The sequence below is a fragment of the Egretta garzetta genome, unplaced genomic scaffold (assembly GCF_000687185.1).
Source record: "Egretta garzetta isolate BGI_Z169 unplaced genomic scaffold, ASM68718v1 scaffold17, whole genome shotgun sequence".
Classification (NCBI taxonomy): Eukaryota; Metazoa; Chordata; class Aves; order Pelecaniformes; family Ardeidae; genus Egretta; species Egretta garzetta.
This window is the reverse complement of record NW_009260136.1, coordinates 1,273,597-1,283,924: the sequence shown is the minus strand read 5'-3', so window position 1 is coordinate 1,283,924 and position 10,328 is coordinate 1,273,597. Positions and strand designations below refer to the sequence as shown.

The 10,328-nt window shown below is 40.8% G+C and overlaps 1 protein-coding gene across 1 annotated transcript; it reads right to left on the bottom strand.

The window, feature by feature from the left end:
- Positions 1-2,041: 2,041 nt before the first annotated feature.
- Positions 2,042-9,666, bottom strand: MGME1 (mitochondrial genome maintenance exonuclease 1). The gene is given in 6 exon segments (XM_009641628.2): positions 2,042-2,316; positions 3,572-3,704; positions 4,171-4,218; positions 4,220-4,388; positions 5,575-6,176; positions 9,479-9,666. Coding segments are annotated over 5 exon segments (1,023 nt in total). The 5' UTR covers positions 6,113-6,176; positions 9,479-9,666; the 3' UTR covers positions 2,042-2,181.
- Between the last annotated feature and the right edge of the window lie 662 nt (positions 9,667-10,328).

Genomic DNA, 10,328 nt, shown 5'->3' with positions numbered 1-10,328 from the left:
GCTTGTGCCTCTACAGAAACGTTCCAGAGCTCACACAGGAGCCTGCTGGAGGCAGACAGACTTTCAGAAGTGCCAGACACCAGTAACTTCCACTGCTACTGTCTTTGAAGGCTGCCTGCCTTCTCCTGGCTCTCTGGTGGTACAGACTCATCCAAGACTTAAAGAGAGCTTTACCAACTAACACCGCTAGCAAAGCTGGGAGCCTTCCTTGGACGCGAGGTTTTTGCTAAACAAATGAACACAGGTGAAGCCAACAGGTGCCCGCACTGCCCAGGCTCCAGCCTCGTCCTTATTTACTAGGAGGCAGGATGGGGCTGAAACCTGACATGGTTCAGACAGCTGATGGCTGTATGATGGATGCACTGATAAAGAAACATCCCACCCAAATGTTGCCCATCTGTTTCACGCTCTCTTGATTTATCCAATCCCAATCAACACAGGGAATTCAGCAGGTATTATCACCTTCTGCTTCCGTCCAGGGCTTATGCCCACCCTCTTCGTATCCACAGAGCCGTCTTTCACAGAAAATTGACCATGTTCAGTGACGTTGAACCACCCACCCGCTAAAATGCTGTGATGTGGGAAGATACTTGTAAAACAGGTAGAACTGAGCACTCACGCAGCGCCGTCGTGGCTAGTCATCTCTGAACCCAGTTTCTCAGTCTCCACGTTTGCCTTTTTAGATAGAAATCTAATTAAGCACAGAGTAATCATACCATCACCAGACCAGGTTTGAATAAGCAAATACCGCTATAACTAAGTTTCATTGCACAGGTTTCCACTGCTCAGTTCTCTGAAGGAGCAGAGATTAAGCACTGTAGAGGCTTAAGTTTCTTCAGCAGCAAGCCTGCCCATTGGGGGTTTTTTTTGGGTATGGTTCTGGCTGCTTTTCTTGAAGCTTATGGGTTCGTCCTATTTTTATTTGTAATCTGCAGTGTTATTATGAAAACTGATACGGTACAATTCAGAGAAAACAAAGAAAATGAGGAAAAAAGCTTGCCAGGTGTGCAACACACAAAGCAATATTGCCTGACATCATCAAGGCTTATTCATAAAATCAAGTCTATAGACAGAGAAACAAGCTTCAAAAATAACTCTTCTGTTTTAGAACACTTATTCACAAACTTGTTTTAAAAAAACCCAGCCACCCACAGCCCCAAAAAACCCCAATCAGCAGCTCTTCATTCCTCAGAAGGCCTGGCTTCAAAGTCACAAGCCTGCTCTTATAAAGAAACTTCCTCGCACTGGCAAACGGTGCAGCTTGGCACGGGAGGTGGTGGGCTCCTTGTCTGCTCAGACCCACAGCACAGTCAGGAGAGCTCAAGAGAGTTGCAGATTTGGCCTGCACAGAGCCTCACAACCTAAGGTACAAAGCCTGTTTACAGTTCTTTCATGTGGGCCGAGCAGCCTGTTAAGAAACCTGCAGGAGGAGCCACTAGAAGCAGTCAAACTTCCTACCTTTCAGAACACTTGCTGGAAATTTCTAAGTGCATCGGTTACAATTCCGCTCCTCTTTTGCTAAGCCACTTCTGCTAAACGATCACTTTGCCTCAGTATTTTAAATAAGTGCTTATGAGAACTTTGGTTATAATTCTTAGCGCAGTTTTTCCAGTTGTTGCTGTAAGAAAAACCACAAATCGTAACAAGCCTGTTAATAGATACCTTTGAGATGAGCAAGAACTAAGCTGACTGAAACCCAGTCTACTATGTTAATTTGTTTATCGTTTGCATTTCTCCCGGCTCAGACAATGCAGATGTCATTTTGCTTTAGTTCACCAACTTAATTTTCAAAGTCTCAGTTCTGCAACAGTTTTCTTCTCAAAAATGACAAAAGAAGGATAATTTGATTGAACAGTTTTACTTGATAATAGAAACCTTCCTATCAACCTCAGGTTGTATAAACTCTGTGGGGAAAAACAGCAATGAATTAAGTCGGCTTTGTCCTGCCAGTTCCACTTAAGTCCCCTACAACGTAAGGAAATACACATTCCCCACTTCAGGATTTCTTTCTTTTTTTTTTTTTTTTTTTTTTTTTTTGGGGGGGGGGGGAACCCCTGATATTAAGAAATTAGCCAAAGTTACTCAAAAAAGAATATGTATTGAAATGAAATATTTCAACAAAGGATTCTTGCTTTGGCTCTGTGCTCCAAAGCCACTTGTCTCTGCATAGCTTAGTTTGGGTCAGTTTCTGTCCATGTACTCTTCAAGGCGCAAAAGCCACTTATTCCAGTACTGCGAGCACAGATCGGGATCCATGAAATGCGGATGCGCAGGGGAGCCATTCTTATAGGCAACCACAATGAGTCCACAGCTAACCTACAGGTAAAACAAGAAGGCTGTCAGAAATTCAGTGTTAATATGCAACTTCAATCAGCAGTTCTGAACATTAAACCTCACTGCAAAACATCATCCTTAACATATAAGTACCTTAAATAAGAAATGGGGAACACAAAGAGCAATAATTAACCATAAAACACTTGGAGACTAACATTCAAACGCTGAGAGTTCAAAGCTCTGATTCACCTTGGTGAAAACTAGAGGACTCAAACTCTGAGTATCAGAATGATAGGGCCTATTTAAACCTTTCAGATGCTGGTAAAATTCCCAGTGACTGATGAGGTTTTGCCTGAGGTCATATAACCAGACTGATGCCATTCTCCATCATCAGTCTGAATGGAAATGGTTACTTAGCTGTGTTCCGACATCTTTCATACTTGACAAACAGCTCTAATCCAAACCCCACACAGCTACTGGGGTGAAGAGAAAGTGGTGGGGGACAGGAAGCTAATAGCAGAATTCTAGAATTACAGCACATATTTTGCTCTGTAAGGACCATGTCTGTTAAGTGCTTCTGTTTACTGATCTTTATAATATTCTAGAAAGTCCTCTGAAGAACCTGTGAATTACCCTGCTCTCTTCTGCTTTATATTTTTCCCCTTCAGTGCTTTGTATTGAAACAATGATCCTTCAGGCCAAGCAGGCCTGGCTAGAATTGCACTTGGAGTCTTTAAAAACATTATTCCACTGTCTTCTGATTAAGTTATTGACAACACACTGCTTTCCTCTGAGGAAACACTGTACGGCTTCCAAACACTCTAAGTAAATCACTTATTCCCCTGTTTGCTAGTGAGACATAGCAACACATGATGCAAGCAATGCCCTCCCACCCCATTTCCCTGTTTGCACGCTCTTTGGCTTTGCTTCCTCTCCTCCCCCTTCCTACTCTTAACACAAGCAAAAGCCACACAGAAGAAAGCACTCGGGGTTGCCCAGATGCGAGTCACTCGAGTTCATCTGACATCCTAAGATGCTCGGCATCCCTGGGTCCCACTGAGCAGTTCCTTAAAACCACTGAAAATATAGTGCTGACAGGCAAAGGCAGCAGGATTAGCAAGAGTAGTGGAGTTACTTCACAAGATGTCAGCTTAAGCTGATCTAAAACTGGGCTGCCTTGTTACAAATCCTACCAACAGTTCCACGCTGGACAGCAGGTGCTAAAGGCAGTAGGTGGGGAGAAATGAAAATAACTTGGGCACTGCTACTTGCCTTGGCATGTAGCAGGCCTACTGACCTGGAAGTCGTAATTGGCATCGTGATTTATGGCTCCAATATATGCTGCAACCTGTAAGGGGTTGTCAAAAGTATTCTTCAGATATGGCTTTGGTTTCTCTGAAGTCTTCCAGTCAATCACACACAACTGGCCTCTGCATAAGAGAACAAGATAGGACAATGTTTTAAACTTAAGTTTAGTCATAGTAAGAAACAAGTGATGGGACAGCAAAGAAAGTCGTATCACTCTCAGCCTGTTTCACCCTGATGTCATGTTGCTCATTATTATGTCTAAGAAAGTCTTTTCCACACTGGTAGTTCAGATCTTAAAAATCAAGACGTACTAACATCTGCTGCAGCTCCAGGTAACTGCTGAGAAGCACTTAACCCTGCCCCGCTTATACCCTGCTCCAGTGAGGAACTCTCCACAAGAAACAACAGTGCTTCTGTCACTGGGTTCTGTCTGAGTTCATCAATTTCGCCGCTCTTAGAGATACGTCCAGCTTCCCCCCCAACAGCTCACCAACACATCTGCTCCAGCTTGGGACACAGCCTCCCACGCACCACGGAACACCACACAACACTGGCATTAACAGGTTTCTTACAGAACCAGTACCTCACCGATACTTAGCCACGCAGTCTACCAGGCCCAGATACTGAATTTTTCGGAACCGCACTTTCCAGAGCTTTCACTTCGCTGATATCTTTTAAGACATGTTGTGCGCTTGATAAGTAGCCGGAAATAGCAACATCTTCTCTCTGCTCCTTAGTTTCCACCTCTTCAGACAGGAATATAGATTCCAAAGCTGCATGAAAGAGCTCTCCTTGGAGGAAGAGATCTAAGAAAAATGTGAACCCCCCCCATATTTTAGACACTACTCATAATACCTAATGGACTTGTATTCTAGACATCACACAACATAGCTCTTAAACCAGTCCTGGTTTTTGTACTGAAAGCTTGAGGATGTAGAGAGGAGAAGAGAATGAGACAGAAAAATAAATTGTCAACAGTGAAATTTGTATCTCTATACTTACTTTACTTTTTTGGTCTCACTAATTACTCTGAAACAAAATACGATTTTTAATTTATTGTTTATCCAAAGGCATTTGTGAATTTCTACAAATTAAAAATATTATTGTAGGCTGCTTTTCTTGCATTTGCTTCTTCTGCTGTCTTGGTTCATTTGAATGGGACTAATCTCCTGAAATGGGTGGGCATAGTTCTAGGAGTAAGGGCTTATCTCGGAAATTATTCCAAGAAAGATAAATTTTAAATAGTTATGTAAGGTTTGTTATGCCACCTTATTCACTGAAGTGCTTAGTAACTCAAAAAGCATAACCACAGGACATTCAGTTTTAAAAAGCACAATAATTCATGTAAGGAGCACTTCGGTATTTATCAACCTTGCTACAAGAGGCCACCTACTATCTCCCAGGTCCTCCCAGACACACTCCAGTCCTACAGCTTGGAGGAAGTCACCTTTGTAGGTCTTACAAAATGAAAACCTCAAAGTGCATGGCAATTTCACAGAGGAGGCTATATATATACTGGACAAACTAAATAGTTACTGAAGAACTTTAACATAAACAGCAAGAGCCACAGGTTTTTAAACACTCAAGATGATACAATTTCAGAATACTTATTTCCATCTCATTACAAAGTAGCTCTGTATCTGCAAACAGGCTCAATAACATCATCTGGAAACTATCTCTTTGCAAATAGATACTAGCAAATAGAGAAATAAAGGAGAGGCAGGTAGGATAGAGCAAAGAATGTCTACAGTCTAATTCTCATTTCCCACACACTTCTGAATCCATTTTAATGGTCCTAGAACAAATACCAGAGCTTGGATTCATTGATAACAGGTATGCTCATAATATGCTCTCGCCTCTTGAAATGGAAACAACTTAATGGATTTCCAAAACACTTGACTTCTAGGGCCAGATACTGCAGCTATGCTAGCACGTCCCAGCCAGCTATCCAGACTATTGCTTCTACTTTGCAATCACACTGGTTAGACTTACTTTTAGTATACTCCGCAAAACCATCTTTTCCAAGTTCCAGTATCATTTTCTGCTTCCATCTTTCTAGATAAAAGGCTTGCTGTGGAGAAAGAGTCTGTTGAAGAATACGGGTAACACTGGGCATTTTTGTTTTTTGTAAAGCGATTTTCATGGGGCGGTTCGAATCACTGTTGAGAAGGGGAATTCTCTTGTTGGGGTTTATTAAAGGAACCCAGTTCTTGGGAGTTTTTGATTCAGCTTTAACTGAAGGTCTGTGTTTATCCGGTGGCCCATATAACATATTGTCTTCTTCAAATATTGTCTCTGGTGTTTGGGCACTGGTTTTGTAAGATGTAACAGAGTAGACCAAGTTCTTGTATTTTTCTTGGTCAACTTGTTCATAACTGTTCACTTTTTTCTTCTTGCTATAAAGACACGTGGATGTAGCCAGACACATATATGGGAATCGCTTTTGGCAAAAAGGTATTTGAAAAAGCATTTCCAGTTTCCCCAGTTTCCTGGGCAGTAGCTCTAGGAATTTCATTCTGACGAGAAGCATTTGTGACTAGTTAGAGTTTTCCTCCTTCTGTTAGGAACAGTCTGTAGGTTACCATATTTTCCCCCTGTGGAAAAAGAAATTTGTGATTTCCAGAGCCGTAAAACTCTACCATCAACCTATTTTTGCCCTTTGCCAAACAAAGAACAGCAGTGTCTTCATACACCTTATGCCACCAAAACTCCTTTAGATAAATAATACAATAAGAGAAAGAATCAGTAAGCAACGAGAAGAAATTATCTTGAAAAGAACTGGTGCTGGTCTGAAAAATCTGCAAAACGGCAAACACATAAAGATGTTGCAAGTTGCAAAAGCTGCAGCAGAGGATGCTCGTATAGCAACAGTATCAGAACTGTCATGAAAGTAGACACAAAAAAACTGATCTGCAACAAATAACCCCCCAAAAGAGAGAGGGGGAAATTAAAAAAAAAAAAAAAAGGCTATGCAGAAGAGAATGAAGCAAGTCCATTGTTGCGTGGTATTAAACACATGTAAGTTTATAGTGGATGTCCAACTTCAGGGGATTGTGGGGAAAAAGTAGCTTGTGAAGAATAAAAACATGTTTTTCTTTTGTATACCTAGGACAAGGCAGACAGCGGCAGTGTATGTGTTCTGAAATTGGGAGACCCAAGACTGGGAAAGCCAAAGAGAAACCAGATGTACTGAAGTACCTTCAGAGTCAAATAAATCTTTTAAAGAGCAGAGCAACATATAAAAGTATTTTTCTAAACTGAGTTTCAAATGCAGTTGTGTTCTAGGACACTTAGGAAGTTTAAAAGAAAAACAGTATACCAGAATTACTGTTCACATAGCTTTGAAAACTGTATTACAACTGCAGTGCTAAGTTGTAGGGAAGTTTATGCAGATGGATAAAATGTAAACACTTGAATAGTTGCGTTTAAATCAACACTAAATACTTGCAGAATTATCTGCTTACCATTACAAAGTTCCCTTCCATCCACCGCAAACAATGAATACAGGAAACACACAATGCCAACTAAGATCAGCATTTTGTTCCTGAAAATACTTTAATGGTGCTCTCTTTTCTTTCCCCACACTTCTTACACAGCACTTCATACACTGCCCAAACCGTAGGCGCCACAGAAAACAAAAATGTAGTAGTAGGAGTTATTTTGTACAGACAGATCCTGCACTCAGGCAGAACTGCAGTGACACCAACGTGTGGGTGCAGGCATCTGTCACACAGAACAGTTTGCAAAAAAAGGGGCTGTATCAGCTGCGGCTAATGAGATCAAGGCATCTTGTAACACGAGGCTGAGACCTTGGACTTGGGTTCCATAAATATTGTTCTTCATCTGTGAAGGACAAAACCCTCCATCTGTAGAGGTTTAATCAGGAGTAGGCAGATACACTGCTTTTTTTCTTTACTGGCTGTACATTTTCATGCTGACTTTGTACGGCTTGGGCAAATAAGAACTATTCTGTAACCTGATGGCATGTAACCGGATACAAAACCTTTTGTCAAAAGCAAATCCGAACCAGGAAAACACAATTAGGTTGGATCAGAACCTTGTGTCATGCAGCAGTGGCATTTCTGACCCAGTACTGGGTGCCCTACAGCCAGATTTGCCGTATTCTTATAGATGGTTTCACTCAGTCTTTAGTAAGCGTTTCCTGTAATTACAATGCATATCAATCTAAATAGCTAATGATTTTAAAACTGCTTCATGGTCCATAAAAGAGTAATAGAGGAAAATAATGAAAGTACCAACTGGTTAATTCCACTACTGGAATGGGAAACCTTCCCATTTAAGATACTTTGAATGTGTCACTTTAATTATTACATCATACTTAATATCGAACCAAATCTAGATCTGCTTTCCTTATCCAGCAATCGGGCTAGGTGGAGTTGCACTTGTGTTCTCATTTTCCAGTGAGCCCAGCAAGAACGGACATGACTCCCACTCTGAGCATCCTCTGACCTTCAGATTCCTGTCAAAACTACTCTCCTGCCTGCACATGAGAAAAGCGCAGTCAGGCACATTACGGAAGAACAAATCAGGCAATTTCAACCATTTTATTGTCACATAAGTATGCAAGTCTTGCCAAAAAAAATAGAACAACCTGCTTTAGACAGGCTACACAGCAGCAAGAAATTGGATTGTCTGTGTTCTGTAATTTAAGTTCTGCCCTGCTTCATTTCGGGGACATGTGAGGAAGCTTTACAAATTTAGGTTGAAACAACCAAACTTTACATTACCTCTCATTTCTTATATGATGGCAAAAAACTGTTTCTACAGCTTGCTAGAAATTTGTAATAGCATAAATAGGTACTTTTTATGAAGCATACATGTTTCAATTTTTCAGTTCTCCTTGGGTTTTCAGTCACTGAATTTTGTATGTCTTCACTACTACTACTACCAATTGTTCCAATGAATTTACTTTTAAGAAGCTCCCCATGTTTTATCATTTAACTATCAGAAAACAGCTCACTTCTGCAAAGCTGCTATGCCAGCATTTACAGCAACTCATTCTTCTCAGAAGACAATCACATTTTTTAATAATTTGTTGGTTACCTGACAGAATCTGCCCCTTGCTGAAAATGAATGGTGTTAGCACATTACAGTAGGTGTCAGTTTGCTGCAGCAGGTAACAAAAACGGGTAAAAGCAGCAAAGGGATACATAAAGGTCAGACTTTAATACCATAAGCAAATTGCTTCACCATATTTTTTTCATTTTAGAAAGCAGTGCAGAAAAACTAATCTCTCCTCTCTTGGGGTTTGCCTCTAAATAGAGCTGCTGAAGCTGTGCTTTAAAATAAATCAGGGAAAAAAATTACTCTTATTCCCATGTAATAGTATCCAAGCTTGCAGCTTCTCAGGCTACTGTTTGATGACCACGCTTACCCAAGTGTATTAATCAGAACAGAATAAACACTGGGCCAATGACTGCGTATTTGCTACATTAGCCAGAGCACAAAAGAAAAAGTTTATTCTGGTGTTGTGTCAGCTGTAGGAAGCAAGATGACACCCTATCCAGAATAAAGTTCACTTGCAGTAAGCTGCCCCCTCAATATTCTTTAACAAATAAATTTATACTAGACCAGTGCTTTGAATCATGGGGCTATTAAGACATGCAATATTACAAAATAACACCAATGCAGTGTGTCAGTAATGTCTATTAAGAATTTTAAATTAACAGCCCATTTTGTTCTGGAGTAGTATCTGTGGAAATGTTTGTGTACTCTATGAACTGAACCACCAGGGAAGGGAGAGTCTGCTGGCTGCTGTGCTGTTCTACCAAAGGAAGGAGGATTGCTAATAAATAAAGAATGTTTGTATCTAGCAGAATAAAGAATCATGTGTTTTTCAATAAATCACAGTGGCATTTCTGTGCAAATAACTTACATTTACAAAAAAGAACCGGAGTTGGAGTGGTCTGGATCTACTCTCATACATAAAGAACAGAATTTAATGGATATTTCTCTCAGAGTAAGTGTCTCCCTTCTCTCTGAAACAGTTTGTGTTCGAAGACTGGTAGAATTGCTTCAAGTATTGCATGATGAGCCACACTGGAGAACTTAACACAAATAAAATAACCTGGGGAAAAAAAAAAAAAAAGCTAGTTGACTTTGCAGCTTTGCACTAACACAACTGAGGAAGTTTTTCCAGGATAGGAACGAGTGGCCTAAGTGAGGGAAACAAAAAGGTTTACTTGAGCAAATCCACTGATGAAGGTGTAATTTTAAGTTAACATGACAGGCTTTTTTCTGTGAAGATGTATTACTACTTGATGTAGAAAGGCAGGAGTAACCTATCTTTTGGTTGGAATGACCACTTTCTCTTTTCCAGTTACAGCTTAATAATGCAGGGCTTGGACAGCTGTCACCTTGCACACTTGCCCATTCCCTGCCTTCAACCTCTCCTCCTTGGTTCCTTGCAGTTTGTAAGCTAAATCATTGAACGTATCCAGGTCAAAAATACGTCTCCCTCTTTTGGGAAGTTAAGAGCACAGGAAGAAAAGGGAGATATAAATTTAGCAACCCCACAAGCCTGGAGAGCTACATTGGACCAAAGAGACAACAAGCTTCAGCACTAGGAAGGGAATTAGTGGGAAATAGGTTTGTAAAACAAAGTCAGCGTTTTTGGCAAAGCAATCTATGAAAGAGCTGGCCTAAAATTGGTGACCAGCAAGTGCCCTCCAGCAAAGGCACCAGGTGCCTGAAAATCCCAGATAGCGCTGGAGAGCCTACGCTTG